At 63.7% G+C, this 20,633-nt stretch overlaps 1 protein-coding gene across 2 annotated transcripts; it reads left to right on the plus strand.

Annotated features, from left to right (window-relative positions):
• Positions 1 to 88: 88 nt before the first annotated feature.
• Positions 89 to 19,649, plus strand: KLF16 (KLF transcription factor 16). 2 transcript variants are annotated; one of them, XM_049708114.1, is made up of 2 exons: positions 89 to 912; positions 17,309 to 19,649. In XM_049708114.1, the coding sequence occupies exons 1-2, from the start codon at positions 477 to 479 to the stop codon at positions 17,608 to 17,610; spliced, it is 738 nt and encodes a 245-aa protein (XP_049564071.1). In that variant the 5' UTR covers positions 89 to 476; the 3' UTR covers positions 17,611 to 19,649. The 2 variants fall into 2 exon arrangements, with proteins under 2 accessions (XP_049564071.1, XP_033273406.2); XM_033417515.2 differs by lacking the exon at positions 89 to 912 and adding an exon at positions 8,416 to 9,406.
• Positions 19,650 to 20,633: the final 984 nt, after the last annotated feature.

Genomic DNA, 20,633 nt, shown 5'->3' on the forward strand with positions numbered 1-20,633 from the left:
TGGGGCTCAGCAAGCACGAAGAGGGGGCCGGGCTTTGTCCCCAACCCCCCAAGGAAAGTTCACAACTGCGGATGTCAGGTCACTCCCTACAGAAGAGGGGTCCAGTTCGGGTCCTTGGGGCTGCAGGTTGCCTGGGTGGTGACGGAGGGGCAGCAGCATTTGAACCCAGGACGCTGCGTGCTCAGAGGGCGCGCCTGGGGAGGGTGGTGGGCTTCCTGTCTCCGAGACAACCCTGGGGGTGGAAGTGGCCGCCGCCGGTTTAGGCTGGGCCTGCTCCGGGCCCCCAGAGAGGCAGACAACCCTTCCGTGCCCGTGTGGTAGACATCGCAGGGCTGCTCTTCCCATCCCACCCCACCCGTCCTCGGCTCCCGCTGCCCAGAGAGCTAAGAGAGTCTTGCAAACGGGGACGCTTGGGTCCAGTGGAGGGCAGTGGCAGGTCCGAGGCCGCGTGGGGCCTCCCCAGGAATGAGGTCACCATGAGCACCCCGCAACACGCCTCCGGACCTTGGTCTGAGTTGTATCCTCCGCCCGGGGTGCCCTTGAAGACAGGGTCGGTCCGCGTCACCCTGGACCCTGGCCAGACGCCTGGCTCATCAACGGCCTCCGGAGTACCCCCTGCGACCTCCAAGGGCGGCACTCTACAGTGGGTAAGGCCTCAGAGGCCTGTCATCCACCCCGAGGTCGGGCGGCGGCTCGGCGTGTGTGGCGACACTAGGCAGTGGCGAGGCCGGGAGCCGGCGATGCTTCCGCCTCGGCCCCTCGGGGTCCGCGGCCCCTTTAAGAGGGGGCAGTGCTTCGGCCTGGGGGCGGGGAAGACGGCAAGGGGCGCGGCCGGGCGAAAGCGGAAGTGGGGTGGCGCGCGCACGGCGGAGGCGGTGGGTGGCGAAGCGCGAGGAGACCGCGGCGTGCGCGGTAAGTGGCAGCGGCTGGGGCTCCGGCTGGCCGGCCCTGCCCTTGCCGCCGTCCCGGTCGTGGGGGCGCGCCCAGCGGGCCGGCCGACGGCGGCGGGTGTGTGTCAGCGCTCTCTGTGGCTCACAGCTGGCCCTCGGGCCTGGGGCGCTGGAAGAGCCGGGAGTGGCCCCGGGCACGCCGTCCCTGACCCAGGACGGTACCCGGCCTTGACCCTCCCGAGCCCCACGGGCCCTCCCGCTGGGAGGCTAGGCTCGTGTTTGATAATCCAGGACGTCTAGGAGCAAAACTGAACGTGGGGTGTGTTCTCTCGGGAGCAGAGAGCATCGGGTCCTTTCCGCCGCGGGGCCTTTGCACGGAGTGGTCCTCGTGACCGACGTGCCGCCACTATGGCCCGGCCTTTGCCGATCCCCCTCAGCACGTCCGGCTCCTCAGCCTCCCCCTGCAGTATTTCTTCCTCGAAGCCGCCCCCCAGCCCTGTGCTCCCACTGACCCCACTGCTGCCCGTGTCACAAGAGCCCGCCGTCTTTTCACCCCATCAGAATGTAAGTTCCCTGAGTGCCGGGGCTCCGCAGTGCAGCAAGTCCAAAGCGACGGCTCACGATTGAACAAAAATGTTTTCAGACACACAGAGTAATTCAGAGTATAGAAGAGTGTTGGGTGAAAACTCAGTGTTCTTCCCACCCCTGACCTCAAGTGCTCCCCTCCACTGGGGCAGAGAGGAAGCAGTTTCTTATGTGTCAACAAAGAAAGTGCATGTGTACCTAATGAGTTTATACAAAAGTGTGATCCTCTTACTCAGCGTGCCTTGGAGAGTGTTGAGTTTCCCCTACATAGATAGACTGGATCCAGTCCTCCTGGTGGCCACGCCAGTTTATTAGCACTATAATTTATTCATCCTGTTTCTTGTTGTTTGAGATGTAGGTTTTTTCCAGTCTTCTGTAGCAGGCAATGCTAGGTCCAGTATCCTCGTACAAATATCTTCCTACCCAAGTACGAGTACTTCTGGAGGCTGAATTCCTTAATACAGAAGGACTAGATCCAAGGGCTTTCCATAGAACTCTAAATGGGTATGTGAGCCCTTAAAATAGTATTTCATTGTAGCTTCATTTGTGTTTCCTAGAAGTATAATCAAACATCTCAGTGCTTCTGTCAGATTTATTTTTATGTTGATCATTTCTACCACTAATATAATCATTTTGAAACTGGAAGTCTATTATAAACATGTATATACTTAAAAAGCCATTTGTATTTCACATTCTTTGTCCATTGGGTTCTTGATGTTACTATTGGGTTCTTGGGTTGGGTTCTGTTGGGTTCTTGGTTTACTGTTTTATAGGAACACTTTACAGACGAAGAAAATTAGCCCACTGTCTTAAAAAAGATATATATTTTTTCCAACTTGTCATTCGTGTTTGACTTGGATTGTGTGTGGGTTTCTTTGTTTTTTTTTTCGTTTGTTTGTTAATTTTATTTATTTAGTTTTGCCAGGCACTTAAAATCGTTATCAGTCATTACCTTATCAATATGGCTTCTGCATTTTGTATAGTGCTCAGAGATATCTTCCCTACTCCACGATTGTAAAACGTTTGATGTTTTCTTATGTAAATATAATGGTTTGTTTTCTAAATATGTATTTAAATTTTTGGTCTAACTCTAGAAAGGACTTCTGAGAAGGAGTAAGGTAGGAACCCAACCTGATTTTTCCCACATCGTTCGACCCCAAAGCCATTTCCCGATAAAGCCATTCTTTTCCCCGACTGAAGCACCGCCTTTACCGCACGCACGAGGGGCTCTCCATGTCCGGGGCTCTGTTTCTAGACTCTATCACCCCAGTCATCCTGACCCCTGCTGACTTCTTTACTGTCTGGAGGCCCCAACTCCCCTCGTGAAAATCAAGAAAAGTTCTGTCATAATAAATAGCTGACGGCTTGAACATGTTCCCTGTAATGCTAGTTCTGACAGATAGGATTCTGAAAACTTAAGCCTTTGGGGCCTCCCCCCTGGCCCCCATGTACAGTCACAGTGCGAGGTGCTGACCTTGCTTGAGGTCAGCACAGTGCTTTACTCGCCGGTGCCTGCCCATTGCAAGGAAGGGATAAGCTAAGGCCAGGGGCTCCTCAGGCTGGCCCGGCCGGCGGGCTCTGCCCTTCTGCGGGGGACTCGCCTTTCCCACGGGGGGTGCCTCTGAGGGGCTCAGCCTCTGAACCGCAGGGGCTGTGATGGGGGAGTGGTACCTTCCGGGATGCACCCCCCCCTTCCTTTCCACTTGGTACGGCCCATGAGCCAGGCCGCCTGGGACAAGGGCCAACTTTCGGTTCTCCATTTTGTGAATTTCCCAGGAAACACGTGTTCACACCGGGCAGCGTTCTTGCGCTGCTCAGCAGGCGCCCCCCGGCTCCCCAGAGCCTCGCGTCCTCCGCTCGACACCTGGCCTGGCGCACCTCACCTGACACCTGGCCCCTGGGTCCCGGAACCAGGGTTCAGGGTCTCTGATCCGCGGCCTAGGCACGCCTGGCACCCAGAGACCCCGGGGGACACAGCCCGCCCAGGGGGTGGGGCTGCCTCAGCCAGGCACAGGCCCCTCCCCGAGGGTGGGGTCCGGGTTGTGCGCATGCCCCTCGCCCTCAGGAGCCCCGACTGGACTTCCTGCAGGGCCCAGCCCCCGAGGGCCCTCCGTCCATCCTCCCTTCCTTCCTCCGGCGACCCTGCTTCACTGCCCACCCCCCATCAGGCTGAACTGGTGGGACCCACCCCTCTGGTTCTGCTGTCTTCGTGTTAACTGGGGGGCCCCAGGGGTCCCAGAAGAGGATGGGGAGTTCAGTGTCCTCCCTGACGCGTAGTGGCTAAGGCTATGTGAGGAGCTGTGGTCCCCCCAGGGCCCAGATCTGAGATGGGGCCTCGTGGTGGGTGCCACCCCTCAGGGCCCCCGGCACCCCGACCCAGGGCCTGGGCGCTCCCCCAGGGCAGGCACTTGTCTGTATGCTTCACGGTCAGGGTGCAGGGCCAACGTGTTAATTGTGCGATTCCATCAGGTGGGAGTGCCAGCCCAGCATCAGCGTCCCCCTTAAGTTTCGAAGCTCCTGCCGTGTGCAGTGGATCTTCACGACGACAACCCTGGGCTACTGGGGTCGCCGTCCCCACTGTCCCAACTTCAGGGGAGATGGCTCTGGCCAAGCTGCCCAGAGAAGAAGGCCTGGGACCCTGACAGGACTCAGGCCTGGGCTCTCTGGTGCTCAAGTGGTCTTGGGACACAGGGACCACTGCCCTGGACCACTGCCCCTGGACCACACTTGGGACGTGTCCACAGCACGTCCAGGTGAGGTGGAAGGGATGGGCCTGTCTGTGGTCATGGTCATCGCTGGGAGGAGCCGAGCCAGGTGCTCTCTGAAGCCCAGCAGAGCGCCGCGCAACCCACGTTACAGGAGAGGGCCTTGAAGAGGGCTTGTCATCTCCCCCAGCAGGGCACAAGGAGGCCAGGCCCATAGGTGGCCCCCACTGCATCTGGCCATCTGAAACTTTCCTCCAGAAGCCCCTGCTTTCCAGGGGTTGGTCCCAGGCCAGCAAGGAATGGAGGATGAGCAGGGGCCCTGGGGAGGGAATTCACGGGGCTCAGGCCATACCCGCCCCCTCCCGCTCCTAGAGAAGGGACGGGTTGCGGGGGTGGGCGGGTGGGCTGGGTCTCTCCCCAGAAGCTGGGAGCAGGGACCTGGCACCTCCTGTGGAGGAAGTTAGCCACATGCCCACTGCCCGGCTAGGCCTGGGCTGGGGCCTTCTGCACCTCCTATGTGTGACCAACCCCTAGGACCACGGTGAGTAATCTGACACAAGTTAGAAATAAACAGGGATGGGGGCTTCCCTGGTGGTCCAGTGGTTAAGACTCTGTGCTCCCAATGCAGGGGGCACGGGTTCGATCCCTGGTCGGGGAACTAAGATCCCGCACGGTGCACGGCTTTAAAAAAGAAAAAATATTTTTTGTGTACCTTTGCAGGAGTGGAATTGCTGGGTCACAAGGTACCACATTTACAGCTGTGACAGCTCTGTACACAGCTGTGAAAAATGTAGAACTCCTGGTGCCTCCGATGTGGACTGCTAGCATCCACTCCTCGTGTTTAATTTCAAATGTTCACCTCGGACTAGTTTGGGGTTTACAGAAAAGCTGCCATGTCTAGCCTTCCCCCAGCGCCCCTCGTGGGAGGGTCTTGTGAAAACCAAGGACTAACTTGTGTACCTGCCCATTCTCACGCTCCAGACTTTTTTCCCTGTCTCCGCAGTTTTCCCACTAACGTCCTGTTCTGTTCCAGGGTCCGACCCAGCAGCCCACATGGCCTTCAGTCATCATATCTCCTTACCCTCTTAAAACCTGTGACGCTCCTGCAGTCTTTCCTGGTTTTTCATGGCCTTGACAGTTTGGGGACCAGTCGGGAATTTCTGTAAATGTCCCCTAATCTGGGCCTTTCTGAGGTTTTCTCGTGATCAGACCAGGGCTATGGGTATAGGGAAGAACACCCAGAAGTGAGGTGCCCTTTTCATTACATCCCACTGGGGATTGCTGACACCCTGAAGACGACCTTGACCTCCTGGCTAAGGTGGGGTCCCCAGGTTTCCCCACAAGCAGGTTACTGTCCTCAGCCCAGCCCACACCAAAGCGGGGGAGTTATTTAGAAGATAACTTTTCAGGGACTTTCCCGGCAGTCCAGTGGTTAGGACTCTGTGCTTTCACTGCCGGGGCCCAGGTTTGATCCCTGCTGGGGGAACCAAGATCCTGCAAGCCGCATGGCATGTCCAAAACAAAAAGAAAAAACTTTTCATACGGAAAAGTATGAAAGGAAAGGGCCCATGGCCCATAATTGCACTGCCTAGATATCTACTGACATTTAAAGAAAATAAAAGTAATAAATCCACATGGATTAAAAAAAAGGTTGAACTATACAGAAAGTACTATTAAGACAAAAAGTAAAGGGTTCACTGTCTTTAAAAGAAAAAAAAAGCTATGGTCCTTCCAGAATGTCTACACATACAGACACACAGATGTACACGCAGGTACACGAGCCTAGATTCCCACTCTGACCTGTTGGGGCCCCAGGGCATCCATGTTTCCAATGCGCTCCACTTTATATTGCCTTCCCCTCACTGGCAGCTGGAAGGCTCACCCTCTGAGCCCCCTTCCCTTCCACACCTCCCTGTGTCTGCTTCTGCCCAGCTTGGCTCCATTGGCCTTGTGGTCTGGCGAGAGCCCCCCTGAACTCGTTGGTGCCAGAAGGGAAGGCTAGAGATGGGCCCCCATCTACAGGTGAGGAAACTGAGGTCTGGAGAAAAAAGGGACTGACCTCTGTGTGGGTGCCCCGGCCAGGACAGAAGCTCAGGCCCCTAAACCCTCTGCTGCCTCCTAGCTCTTCCACGTGGGCCAGCCACTTCAGGCCACTTCTGAGACCTCTCCCAGCCTTGATGTCTTCATCTATGAAATGGGGTGACAACTCCTGAAGGGCTGTAGTGAGGATAGGGTGACAAAACATAAGGCAGAGGTGGGCATGGGGTCAAGGTGGGGCAGGGGGGGTCATCAGGGGTCACCCAGGCATCCCCCGGGGCCTGGGGTGTGAACAGAAACACTGTGGGTGGAGTGTGGTCCCCCGCCTGGGGTCTCCTGCCTGCACAAGTGGTCCGTGGAAGAAAGCCACAGGTCCAAGACCCTGATTATCCGTGGGAGCGAGTGCACACCTGGGGTTCTGAGAAAATGGTCTGTCTGGGGCCGTGAGATCTGCCAGGCACAGCCGGGACGGCAGTCCTAAGCCCTGCTTTGCCATGGTCCACCCCTCGCTTGCCTGTGGGAAGTTATTGCCCCAGTTTCCCGTGGCTGCCCCCTTGAACTGCAGGCCCCAGGTGGAGCCATCTCTGGGATGCTACCCCCACTTCTTCCACTTGCCAGGCCGGTGTCCATCCGCTGTGCCACTGTCTTGAGTCCCAGCTGCCTTGACCTAGACTCTGAGCCCCTGGAGGGCAAAGCCACTGGGGAGATCTTGCTCGGGGTCCTATAAACATCAGTGGAAGGAACGAACAAAGGGTCCCGGCATCTTTCTTGTCCTGCTTCTTCCCCACATGCTGGGGTGAGCTGGGGCCTATGGGGGCAGCCTGCAAAGCACTTCCTGCCTTGTCTGGACTTGGGAGAGGCCAGGCACAGGGACTTGGGGAAGACCTGCGGGTGGCTGTGCTGAGATGGTGGAGGGTGGGGGCCTGCCCAGGTGGGCCACCCTCCTAGACTTTCAAAGGCACACGAGGCCCCGGCCAGCAGGAATGCTTACAGCCGGCGCCCACCAAGTGCCCACCTGGAGTGGGAGTGGGCTCATCTGTTAAAGGAAGAAGCGGCATCTCCTCTCTGAAGCCTGAAGTCATTGCTCCAATGCCCCTCTCCTCTCCCTCCCTCTGTCCACCCTTGTGCAAGGGCAGGCCCCCAGAGGAGGCTGGCACAAGCTGGCACCACCAAGGATGGTCGGGCCTAGACCAGGGGGACGCATGGGGTGGAGCCAGGCCTTGTCAGCCAGCGCGTGGAGGGGGTATGTGTTGCAGGTGGCCAGGGTGAGTATTCAGTCCCGGGATGGGGTCTGGGCTAGAGCCCCCGGCCTCTGTCCACACCCAGCTCAGGGCGGGTCACCGAGAAAACAAGAACCCGTGCAGGAAGGTCCCCTGGAGGCCGCTCCTGCCACTGCACGGTCCCCGTGGCCTGCCTAGGAAGGGGCGGGGGCGTGATCGCAATGGAGGGGACCACCCCATCGCCCCACTTCCCCGCGCCCGCTGCTTCAGACCTGAGGGTTGGGCGGACCCCGGGCATCTGCGTTCCTGGCGTCATCGACATTAAACAACTTGGCCACGACGTCCTCGGGGTCTTGCCGAGGCCCCACTTGCCCCGTCTGCGGCCCAAAGATCCCTGACTGGCGCCGGTACTGATGTTCCCGACCCCCTTGTTCTGGCGGGGCCGACCCACTCTTCCAACCCAAAGCACCCCGCGCCCCACCCTTTGTGACCCCAACCATCTTCACTCCCGAATGGGTCAAAAAAAGAGGAACGAGCGCACGTTAGCTCGACGCTACCAGGCGGGGAGTCCTCCCCTCCCCTGCCTAGCTGCGGGTCTCCGGGAGCGGCGAGGGGGACACCCACCATGAAAGCAAGCGGGCGAGAGAAGGCAGGGGGCGCGCGGTCGAGCAGGGCCACAAACTGGGGAGAAGAGGGGGAAGGGTCGCGCACGTGGCCGGGGGGCGGGGCTAGCCGCTTCCGCACCCCCACCGGGCCACGTGGGGAACGACCCCTCCCCCATCTTGACCTGGGGCGCGCCCAGGCCAGGGTGGAAGCGTCCGAGGAAGGGGCGGGCCCCCGCCGGCCGCGCGCCCCAGCGTGGGGTGGGCGAGCCCGCGGGGAGGCGGGGCGCGCGCCGAGGAGGGAGGGGCGCGCCCTAGGGGGCGTGGCCCTCCGAGGAGGGAGGGGCGTGCCGGGACGGGGCGGGGCGCGCCCCGGAGGCGGGACCGTAGCGGGGACCGGGCGGAGCTTCCTGGTGTGAGGAGAAGGTGCTCGGGGAAGCGGACCAGGGGTGGCCGCAGGGGGAAGGGAGGGCCAGAGGGGGCTGGCTCCCCGGCCTGGCGCCCCGCGTGGGGAAGGAGCGCTCGGAGAAGGAGGGAAGGCGTACTCCGTTGCCAGAGTAGGCGCGCCAGGGGGCGGCTCCTTCGGCCCGGCCCCGCCCCCGGCGGCCGCGCGCAGCGGGCAGGGTGGTGGAGGGCGCGCCAGGCGGGGGGCGTGGCCGTGCGCCCCGAGGGGGCGTCCTCCGGGCGGGGCGGGCCGCGGCCGCCCCCGCGGGCTCCGGTGCGTCAGGGCGCGTCAGGCGGGGCGGGGCAGGCCGAGCGCGGGCGGCGGCGGCGGCGGCGCGCGCCGGCCTCCTCCTCCTCCTCCTCCTCCTCCGCCTCCCGCACTCGATCAGCCGCCGCCGGCCGGACGGGCGCCGCTCCCGCCGCCTCCGCTCCGCCCGCTCGGCCGCGCCGCCCGCCCCTGCCTGGCATGTCGGCAGCCGTGGCGTGCGTGGATTACTTCGCCGCCGACGTGCTCATGGCCATCTCCTCAGGCGCCGTGGTGCACCGCGGGCGACCGGGCCCCGAGGGCGCGGGCCCGGCCGCTGGCCTGGATGTGCGCGCGCCGCGCCGCGAGGCCGCCCCGCCCGGGCCCCCGGGGCCGCCGCCGCCGGCCCCCGTCGTCCCGGGCCCAGGCCCAGGCGCCGCCGCCGCCGCACCCCACCTGCTGGCCGCCAGCATCCTGGCCGACCTGCGCGGCGGGCCCGGCGCCGCTCCGGGGGGCGCCTCGCCCGCCTCCTCTTCTTCGGCCGCCTCGTCCCCGTCCTCCGGCCGCGCCCCCGGCGCCGCGCCCGCCGCCGCCAAGAGCCACCGCTGTCCCTTCCCGGGCTGCGCCAAGGCGTACTACAAGTCCTCCCACCTCAAGTCGCACCTGCGGACGCACACAGGTGAGTCTGGCCGCGCGCCCGGCCCGCGCGAGGGCGGCCTCCCGCGCTCCCCCCACCCCCCCGCCGGGACCCCGAAACTGCGTGGCGCGTCGGGGGCGGGGAGGGGGGCGCGCCCGGGCCGCCGCCGCGCCGGCCGGGAGGGCGGGGCCTTGGTGGGTGGGGCGCGCGCGGGGGGCGTGGCGGCCACGCGGTCGGGCGGCGAGCGGATGGCGGGCGCCGAGGCAGCGGCAGCGGCTCGCGGGGCGCGCGTCGCGGCGGGGTCCGCGGGCGGGATCGGGGCTCCCGGGCAATCTCCTTCGCTCTCGGCCTCGTTTCTCTTTTATTTTCCGTTGGTTTCGGATCTGGTTGGTGGGTATCGTGGTCGGAGCGTCCAATTCTGAGGTTCTCGTTCTCTCTCCTGCCTTGGTTTCCTTCTCTGTAGAAAGGCAGGAGGAACCGCGCGCTGCCTCCGAGGTGGCCGCGAGGATTCACCCCAGAGAGCGGCGGAGCGCCTGGTGCAGAGCCAGGTTGGGGGGTGCCCAACACGTTTTTTTTTCCTTTATATGTATTTTAATAACGCGGAAGGCAGGGCTGGGAGTGCGGGTTAGGGCTTGAGTCTGGGGAGGAGGGGGACCCCTAAGGGTGTCACGTCCTCAGTGTGTTTCGCAGCTTCCTGGGTCCCCCCCACGCCCCCGCCTGCAGCGGGAGCCGGGAAGGCTTGGGGGCGGGGGTGGGTTCCGCGCGACACTGTCACGTCTCACAGCCCAGCCGGGGGTGGGGAAGGGCCGCTAGGGAGCCGGAGGTAGGGGGGCTCTGGCCACCCTTTCACTCTGTCACCCCCTCTTTTTCCTCCTGTGGGTCCCCCCAGTCCTCCCCACGGAGTCCCACCCTCAACCCTGAGGATTTTCTCTTGGGCTGGGGGTCTGGGGATGGTGGGCCTTGGTCACCAGCCTGAGTTTGAACATTGGAGGTGTTCCTTCTGTTGGAAAGGGCAGGGGGGCTGGGTGGGCGTGCACTTGGACTTGGTGGTTCTGTCCGTTTCTAGCACATTACCTACCGCCTCCGGGCTGCCTTCTTCTGAGGGCCGTTATGGGGGTCATGTCGGGCAGTAGGGTGCATCAGCTTGACTCAGTGGACACGCTCCCACTGTAGGAACACGTGGAGCGGGTGCATGGAAGCGGGGTTGGACCTAGCATTGTGGCAGAGACATGGATGGTGTGACCCCTGAGAGTGGCTCAGACCCCCTAGTGCTCTAGTTTGGTTTGCTTTTTTCCACATTCTGTTTGAGTCTCTGGGTCTGGTGAAGGGGGTGGCCACCCCCCTTCCCACTGTGGCTCTGTAGGGACACTTCCCCAGGGTATTCTGGGATCCTTGAGAACCTCCGTGGGCCCCCAGGCAGTACTGGCCGCCCCCCTAAGCCTTTGGGGGAGAAAGGACTCCTTGTCGAGCGCCTGGATGTCAGTATTGCCATTCTGGTTTTGAAGAGAAAGCGAGGCCCAGGGGACTGAGTTGGGGTGTCCCAGTGATGGGTGGGGAAGGGCAGGGTGCCATCCCCCCATGCCTTGCCCCCTGGATAATAATGGTGCTGGGCCCTGGGGTGGGGGGGGTGCTGCTCCTGAGAGTGAAAGTCGTGCACCTAGGCACCTTTGGTGCCGGTTTTGGAGGGTTTGGGGCACCTTTGTGCTCAGTGATTGCTAATTCAGCATCTGTCTAGTGCTCAGGACCACCAAACCCTACCCAGGGTTTGTGTCAAGGCCTTTGGGTTTTTCCAGCCCCCAGGGGAGGGGGCAGCTGTTTTTATGCCTGTTTTGGGGTGGGGAAGCCATGCTTGTCTGGACCTTGTTGCCCACTGCTGGGGGCAGGCCTGGGGAGTGATCTGATGAGGAGCTTTAATTAGATGATGGCTGTCTGCTGCGCCGTTGTCCCCCGAGGGCCTTTGGGAGGGAGTCCCGTTCCACCCGCCTCTGCCTGATGGCGGCTCTCCTCTCTGTAAAGTAAAGAGAGCTCCCATCCTGGCCTGGCCCCATTTTACAGATGAGCAAGCAGGCCCAGCAGGAGCCAGGCGAGTTGAGTGTGGTGCCTCATCATCCCTGCTCCATTTGGCACAGAGGTTTGGGGTGGGGAGACCAGGAGGGGCGATGGGGTCCTTCACAGGGCCACCCAGCTGTGGGGGAGCGGGGACGGCTGTCCTCCGGTCCCCTGTGTCTGGCCCGCAGCCCCTGGCCCAGAAGGAGCTCTCCTGCCTCCAGTGTGGGGCACGGAAGGACTGGGAAGCTGCAGGAGATGTTGACGCGGTTGCCGTGGATACCGAGAGGGAGAGGGAGGGAGGTGGGGCGGGGGCGGAGAGGCTGGCAATCTACTCCTCGCTCTCCCAACCTCCCTTGTCTCCGGACTGCTCCCCTGCCCCAGTGCCCCCAGTGTCCAGCACCTTCTGGTGGGCTCAGGCCCCCTCCCCGCAAGGAGCTGAGATCTGGAAGTGGGGCTGTTAGTCTAGGGTCTCCCCTTCGGCCCTGCTGACTTCGGGGCTCATTGTCTGTGTGGGGCGTCCTGGCTACTGTAGGGTGTTGAGCAGCCTCCCTGGCCCCCACCTGGAGCACCCCCCGTTGTGACAATGACATATGTTCTCAGACATCATCCAGTGTCCCCTGGGCGTTGCGGCAATACCTCCAGCTGAGACCCCCTGTAAAACCCTGTCTGCTTGAGCCAGAGCAAGAGTAGCTGAGCCTTTACAGTGTGTGAGAGGCACTGTGGGGACGACCCAGCCCCCGTCCCCCGCGACTCCTGGAACACTGGGGGGACAGTGACAGCAGCGGTGATGGAGGAAAAGGCTTCCTGTAGGAAGAGGCCGCTGAGCGACACCGCGGGGTCAGATGTAGCAGGGAAGGGTGTGTCCCAGGAGAGGGGCCGGCACCCTGGCTGCTGGGGGTGGGGGCAGGGACCCTGGGGCATGGATTTGGAGGGCTGCGGCTGTGGTGGGTGGGAGGTGGGGAGGGGGCAGAGTAGGTAAGTGTGCCCTTTAATCCCAAGGGCAGGTGGGGGGGGCGGGCAGGCCCGGCTTTGCAGAGGAAAATCCGTTTATGGGGAAGGGATTAGGATCCGGCAGAGGGATCGAGGAGGGGGGCCACTGTGTTGGAGGGAGAGCAGTGGGCCACCGCACGAATTGGGTGGGAGGGACAAGGCCCAGGACTTGGGGGACAAGAGGCGGCTAGGGCGACCCCTGTTTGCCGAGCGGCCTAAGGGGGGTGGTGGTGGTGGTATTCTTTGCTGAACAGGCCCCCAGGAGGAGAGGCAGACAGGGAAACTGAGGCCCAGAGGGGAAGTAGCCACCGCACCCCCCAGGGCTGTCTGAGTCAGCAGACCCCACCTCCACGCCTTGCAGAGCTGTGAGCGCCCCTAGCGTGCCAGGTGGGGCGCAGGAGACTGGTGGCTTATCTGGGGGGCCAGAATGGGGCAGTGCCAGGGCGTGGGGTGGGGTGCGAGTGCCCAGGACTGCCCGCCCCCCAGCCCCCTCCTCCCGCAGCAGGGTGCAGCGAGCAGCTGGGACTGCTCACGGTGCTGGTGCCCCAGCTGGGGGGCGGGGGAGGGTGCCCCCAACCTTGCAAGGGGCGATAACCACCCCCCACCCAGGCTCCCTGATAAAGCTGGCCCAGATGGCCCGGGAGTTGGCACACGATACCAGCCTGAGGAGCTGACCTCCCGGGGAGGGAGGGGGGCCACCCTCACCCAGTCCCGTTTCCAGAACAGCGGGGCTCCGGAACACACATGCTCTGGGGGGCCTGAACACACACGCACTGAGTGGGCCATCACCCCCGATGCTGAAGATGCCAGTCCGAGTGGGGAAGCAAAGCGAGGGCAGCCTGGGTTCCCCAGGAGGGAGGAGAGGTGTGGGGTGGCAGGTGGCCCGCTTTTTATGTAAACGGGGGTAGTGGTGGCTCCTACCTGGGGGGTGGGGAGGTAAACCAGATGACGCACCAGCAAGCTAGCTGGTTAGCTGCTGCTGGAGCTGTAGCAACCTGAGTGCCATTCTTGGGGCTTGTAGACGCTTTCCACGGATGTGTTAAGCACCCACGGTGTGCCAGGCCTGTGCTGTCAGCTTTATGGTCAGGTGGGGGGCACATATCATTCCCAGGAGAGACTGAGCATAAGCATAAGAAAGCCGAGAACGGGGACAGTGGGAGGGGTACCCCAGCGGGATAAGGAGCGTCTGCTCTGAAGGGTGACGTTAGCACAGAGAAGGGACGGAGTGATGGGGGAGAGGTTCCAGGCGGTGCGTGAGGAGCAGCTACCGGGGCTGCAGAGAAGCGAGGCCACGGTGAAGACTTCAGCTTCGACTCCGAGCCAGGGAGCAGAGCACAGGCTGGGCGGCCCAGGCACCCGCCGATGGGCTGCCGCCTCACTCCTGGGCTGAGCTGGGGGGGGGGGGTTGGACATATTTTGAAAGGGGCTCTGATGGGATTTGCTGCCAGGTACCACGTGGGGAGGTGAGGGCCTGCAAGACCCCTGCCTACGGTTTTTGGTGGCAACCGCAGAGCAATTGAAATGGAAAACCTACAGGAGGGGCGGGGACAGGGAGAGAGATGGGGGTGGCTAACGTCTAGGGAGTATTTAAGATCACAGAGCACATGAACTTCGCACGGGTTGGTCTTTGTTAAAGCCATCAGGATGGCCAGCCGCACGGGGACCCTGTGCTCTGACCCCCGGACCTCACCATCAATTTTCAATCCTTTTGGCTGTATGTCCGTACTGTCCTTCGCGGCCTGCTCAGGCCTGTCTCCTTTGGGAAGCCCCCTGCCCCCGCACCTGCTGCAGTCCCAGCCTTCTCCAGCTCTCCTGGGATGCTACCTTACCTGGGCCCCTCCCCCGGTGCAGTCCACCTGGTAGGTGGGCATTTGCGCAAGGGTTGGCTGTGGGCCACACACCCCCCTCTTAGGTTAGTGATGACCTCAGGAGGTCACAGTGAAGGTCAGCTGTCAGACCCTTGGCCCCCCAGCCCCAGCCCGGGGAGGTGGGGCACTGTCCCCCGTGAAGGCCGAGCACACTGAGCCAGGCCTGGCGCACGGTCGCCAGGACCTCCTTTCCGGCCGTCCTGAGCTCACCCCTAGTCCCAGCCCAAGTCAGAGGGTCAAGTCCACCGCAGCCCCGCCCACCGCATCCTCCTCCGGCACCCAGGTGGACTCAGCAGACAGGCAGCTGCACCCGGCATGCCGGCTGAGCCTCTGAATGTTACCGCCCTTCCCGGCCAGAGGACTGAGAGGGTGGCAGGCCCTGGCATCCTGCAGGCATCCGCCCGACGTTGTGGGGAGGGAAGCCTGCAAGCCCTGGGCCGCGCCACCCACGTGTGCACGTGCGCTGCGCTACCCAGCAACCCGGCGTGGGGCGGGGTTGGCAGGCGGCCAGCCGGCGAGGCGACCCCCGGCCCCGGCGGGAGCGGGACCACGTGAGCGGGGCCGGCTGGGGCTGCGGATGTCCCTGCCGCCGCTGAGCTACGTGCGGCAGCTGTGTTCCCGGCGGCTGCAGGCGTCCGGCCCCTGCGGGCACTGGCACCGCTCTTGCAACCTGCTGGTGGCAAAGTAGAGCTGCGGGACGGAGAGAGGGGAGGGCAGGGCGGGAGGCGGGCCCCGCTGCCCTAAATGGGGAAGTGAGCCAACTGTGGGGCGCACCCGTGGCGGGCTGGCCCCCCTCTCCCCCCACTTCTCCCCCGCCTGCGTCCTGCAAGATGGCGACAAGGCCGCATGCCCCTCGGAGGGGCGTCGCTCCCCCAGGCCCCCGTTTGCTTGGAAGCCAGCAGCCCCGCCCCCAGACTTAGGCCCTCGGGACCTGTCGATTCCAAGTGGGGTGGGGTGGGGTGTACCTTCTGGGGCTGTTTTGAGCCCCGTGATTCTATGGAGGACGTCCCCGCCGGGGCCCCTCCCCCAGCGGCTGCGGACTCTGCCTGCTGGATTGTTGCAGGGGAAGCATGGGGGGTGTGTGTGGGGGGGGCAGCCCCACGGATTTGGGGCCACCTGTGGTCTTGGACAGTTGCTCTCCCCCCAGCACCATGATTGTGGCCTGTGACCCCTGGGGGAGGTGGCACCAGCGCGTCTGGGTCCCCAGCCTCCTGGGGCGTGCCCTCCCCCAGCCGTGAGTATAACCGATAGGTATCCCACAAGAAACTTTCTGGGGGAGGCTGCTGGGCTTTGACCCCCCCGCCCCCGCTTTTCTGCCTCGCTGGTGGTGTCCGAGTGCGACCAGGAGGAAGGGGTGGGGGAGGGGAGGTTTTAGTCCCGCTCTCTCCTGGGCAGCCCCTCTGAAGTCCACTGGTGCCCCTCAGTGGTTCGCGATCCCTTCCCCCTCCCAGCCCTCTCCCCAGGGCGGGCTTTGAGCTTCCAGAGCAGAGATGTCACTGGGTCACCCTGAGAATGCAGGTTCCCCCCACCCCACGGCTGCGGGTCTGTCCCATGGCCCCCACCTCCGGCTCCTGGTCAGCGGTGCACGCCCCCACTAGGGTGCTGCTTTTCAGGTGCTTCTCTGATCCTCGGCTGAGGACACCCTTCAGTCTGTCTCCCTCAGCACCTCCCCCACCGGTGGGCGTGTTTCCTGAGGCAGGGTCAGCCTGGGTCACCGCAGTCCCCAGTGCTCGGTGTGGGCCTCCCAGTGTGTAACCTACCCTGACCCCACTGTGGCTCCCCCTCCTGCCCCCCAGCTGGCCTCCCCCTCTTCCTCTGCTGGGTTCCGTCCAGTGCCACGAGGGGCGACCCTGCCCACGTGTCCACACTCTATCCACCCCCAACACACCCTGCAAACCCCCTGAGCATTGGGCAACACAACGCCTGGGGATTCCAGGGTCCCAGGTACCCGGCGCTGGGTCCAGAAGGGTGCAAACTCTTGGGTGCTTCACGGCCCCCGGGTCTGGGGCGTGGCGGGGGTCCCCCTGGGTCGGCTGGGGACACGCTGACAACACAGACGTTGATGTGTTGATGAGGGGGGTCGGGTGACCCCCCGGGTTGGTGAGGGGGGTCGGGCGACCTTGTTCCGGGGCGGAGACCCCCCCAAGGGATGGGCGGGTGGGGACTGGCAGGCGGGGAAGGCCGTGGCCCGCAGGGGCAGGATGGGCGAGGCCGGCCTGGCGGTGGGAGGGGTCTGCGGAGGAAGTTGCCGGTGGCGGCCCGCCCCTCCCCTCGCCTTTGCTCCGCTGGGGCGGGGCGAGTCCTGGGCTGCCTCGGGCTCCGCCCCTTCCCCCGCGCACACCCAGGGGCTGTCCCCGTCTCGCCTTGCGTCCCTCCGCACCCTGCGAGTGCGGCCCCGGGGTTGGGGGTCCCTTCACATGTCCCTCAGCTTGTAGAGGGGCCACGAGGGTCAGCAGTGGCGTAAGGCATGGGAGGCTGCCCAGACGGTGCACCCCACGGGGTGGTCATTTCCAAAAGGAAGGGGCTTGACTGGGATCGCGAGCACCTGGGAGACCCCGAATGCCCCCACAGGAAGGGCAGAAGGGAGTTTCGCGGGAGTGGGGACGGCAGGACCCGTTTGCATAAGAAGCCTCTCCGAAAACTCGACGTGCGTTGGGAGCGGACACGTGTGTGCCAAGTACACATGACACCGAGGTGGCGCCTTCCTGGGGGTGGGGGCGCGCGGGCGCGCGGTCCTGGGAGAACGCGGTCTCTGTAGATTCTCTTTTCAACCCATGGCAGCTGCTCCCAGTCTGATTACCATTAGTCGTAGGAAATAGAGGGGAGAGTATTCACGGGGGTTCGCGAAATGAGTTGGGGCCGTTTTCTTTAAACATCTACACGTTTTAAATTCACGCCCAGAATTCAGCCTCTAGAACGAGGTGGGGAGGGATGAGGCAGATGACGAGGACCTTTGGGGATCTGATGGGACTTCCTCCTCTCCCTCTCTCCCCCGACATTGACCAATGTCTGTCTGTCCTCCGCCTCCTCCGCGCAGGTGAGCGCCCCTTCGCTTGCGACTGGCCGGGCTGCGACAAGAAGTTCGCGCGCTCCGACGAGCTGGCCCGCCACCATCGGACGCACACGGGCGAGAAGCGCTTCCCCTGCCCGCTCTGCTCCAAGCGCTTCACCCGCAGCGACCACCTGACCAAGCACGCGCGCCGCCACCCCGGCTTCCGCCCGGAACTGCTCCGGCGCCCGGGCGCCCGCAGCACCTCGCCCAGCGACTCGCTGCCCTGCAGCCTGGCGGGCAGCCCCGCGCCCAGCCCGGTGCCCAGCCCGGCTCCCGCCGGCCTGTAGAGTCCCAGTCCAGCCGCCCTGAGCGCGCCCCCGCTGGGCCTGGGCATGGAGTACCAGCAACACGCCTGCTGTCCCGGCCCGGGGCGGGGAACGGACTGACCGCCAGCCCGGCCCCTTCCAGTGTCCCCCTGAGGGCCCCCCAAGATGCCCTTGCCCCCTCGAGAAAACAAGGAGGGGTCTGAGACTGGACCGGGGTCATCCGGGCCTTGGAGTTTGCTCTCGGGAGGGGTAGTGGCCCCGTGTCTGTATATAGCCATGATCGTTAACTCTCTTCCCAGCTGTTAAACAGGGACCCCGGGTGGGTGGCCAGGAGGCGTCCCCCTTCCCCCTTCGCCACCTCCCTGCTTTGAGGGACGTGTGGGCCTTGGGGGGAGGTGGCCCAAGAAAGGCACCCCCTAACCGGTGTTCACACTTGGTCCCCAGGCCCCTCTGTCCAGGTTGGGATGAAGTGTGCAAAGAGCCATAGGTGAACCAGGGGTTACCGCGGGCTGCCTCGTGTCCCCCCATCCCCCGCTCCGGGAGCCCCTCACCCCACCGAAAGCCATTGGAGACGTTCAGGGAAACGGGGGTGTGGCCCGGCCGCCCCCATTCGGGTACTCAATCTCAGGTGTCCACAGGTTCTACCCCACTGCTCATGGGAGGGGCCCCTCAGCTCCCCAGCCTCGAGGGCTGGGTGGGTGGGGACGGGGGAGGTCGTAGGGTTTCCATAGGGGTACCGGTTTTGCTTCTGAGACTTGGGGTAGGGAGGGAGAGAAAGGGGGGTTCTTCCAAAGAGCAATTTGACTCACGGTGGGGGCGGGGTGCGGGGCGCGAATATCACCGGATGGGAGTTACTGCAGGCTTATTTATTTTCCTCTGTCTGCTGGCTTGGGGGGCTGCCTTGCCCCTCTGGGTGGGTGTGCGAATGTGTCAGTGAGAGAGACTGTGGGGAAGCTGGCCCCCAGTTTGGATGGCTGGCTCCCCTCTCCTGAAGGGGAAGAGTCCCCGACTTTGGCCTTGTGCAGCATCACGTGACAATCAATCCCTCCTATTTGGGACCAGGCCAGCCTTCGGGCGAAATGCACCCCTTCCCCGCCCTGCGGATGGGGGTGAGGAGGCCCCGGGCCCTTGCTCCATCCTGCCCCGGGCATGGCCACTGGACCAGCGGTTGAGGTCCCGCCCACGCGGGCGGGCGGGAAGTGGGAGGGCTGACCCCCGAACCCCCTGGGATAGCTCGATTTTTTTGGACCGGGTAGAATATTTTTTCAGGCGCCAATCTCTTCCTTGATCTGGGCCCCGGTGGGTGGTCTGTTGTCCTCAGGCTTTGTGGGTGTGGGGGGGAGGGCCTGCGTGGTCTGAACTTAGGATGAGGAAGGACAGATGTCACGTCCCCTCCTGGTGTCTTCCCACCGTGGCTGCGGTTGGATTTCATTTTGGACAGAGGGACTGAAGACCCCGGCCCTGGAATGGGAAGGGACCCAGGCTCCCTGTCCCATACCCTGAAAAGGCCTATCCCGCCTTTGGCTGCACGAGGTCTGTGACACCCCTCTGTGTTCCAGAACCTTCCTGCCTCCCAGTTGGCGGCTGGGGCGTTTGGATGGCACTAGCGTGGACCGGAACGGCCCTGGCAGGATCCAGGGACAGGTGCCTGGGGTCCTGGGGAGGGCGGTGGGGCTGCGGAGGATCTTCCCGCGGTGGTGAGATGCCTTAGTCCAGGGGGCAGAGGGCGGGCCCGGGCCTTGTTTCCCTTTGTGTCTGTCTGGACGCCCCCCTCATTGTCCCAGCCCTGGCCGGTGCATGTCCGCGGGGGTTGGACTGTGGTCTGAGGACCCAGGGAGCTGAGAACTTTTCCCTGCCCCCCCTCCCCCCCCCGTGTCCAGGAGTCTGGAGGGACCGATGGTCATTGGGGTCTGGCTCCAGCCATTTTAGCTGTGGCCTCTCGAGGTGTGGGGGGGTAGGGTCCTAAGGGATTTGTGCTTTCGGGTGACCCCCCCCTCCCCTTGCCCTGCCTGGCCTCATCCTGGTATTTAATTAATTAAACATGTCTTTTTTAAACCCGATTTCCAGAGCCTTGTGGTTTTTCCCATCGCCGGTCCGAGCCGGTGGGCCCTCTGAGTCCCTCTGTCCCCCTCGCCAATGGGGTCCCCAGCCTCCTCTTGGGGAAACTGAGGCAGTGGGCTAGTGGATTCGGGGACCCAGTGGCGGTCTTGGCAACGCCCCTCCAGCCCTAAGGTGCGGGGGGGGCTGCCCTCTGCGGCGCGTGGCGCGTGCTGCAGTCCAGCGGCACCCACGCCTCGAGCAGCTGCGCCCCCAGCCCGCCTTCCGGCTCCGTTACCCGGCAACCGAGGCGCGGTGACACGGCGCCCGGGGGCGTCCGCTGCCCGCCCCCTTCCGGAACCGGGGGCGGGGGGAGCCCGCGCTTCTCTAGACTCTAAAGGACTCGCGGGCTCGACAGGGCTCCTCCCCGGAGGTTCCCCTCGACCCCTGCCTGGCTCCTGTGCCCATCGTCTGGCCGCTCCTGTATCGTGTATGCCTGCTGTATGCCGGCTCCCAATTGAGAGGGCAAGGGGCCTCGGGAGCGTTGAGAAACTGGTGAGGGCTCTGAACCCCTTCTTAGGAAAAGTGCATCCCAGGTTCCAGCGGTCTCCAGAGCCCGGATGGTGTGTGGGGGACTGCGGTGAGGGGAGCGCGGACCCTCCCCACGGGTTTCCCCGCTTCCCGCCCCCGGGAAGGCGGCAGACCTGCCATCTGGTGGCCTCCCCTGGTACTGCACCACCGGCTCCGGCCCACCCCTCCCCAGGGTCCTGTCCTTGGGGCCGCCAAGGTCACCCCAACCTGGGCACGGGGCCCTCGCCTTTACTCGATGGTGGCCTCCCTCTGGCACTCCCCTTGCTCCCTTTCTCCTGGAATCTGGCCCGAAAGCCCGCAGATCTCGCTCCCTGGACCCCTGTCCCCCTCCAGCTCTGGCAGGCTTCTCTGCTCCTTTGTGGCAGGGTTCCTGGAATGCTGGGTCCACGCGGGCAGCCCCCCCTTTAGTCTCTCTT

The sequence above is a fragment of the Orcinus orca genome, chromosome 3, assembly GCF_937001465.1.
Source record: "Orcinus orca chromosome 3, mOrcOrc1.1, whole genome shotgun sequence".
In the NCBI taxonomy this organism is placed as follows: Eukaryota; Metazoa; Chordata; class Mammalia; order Artiodactyla; family Delphinidae; genus Orcinus; species Orcinus orca.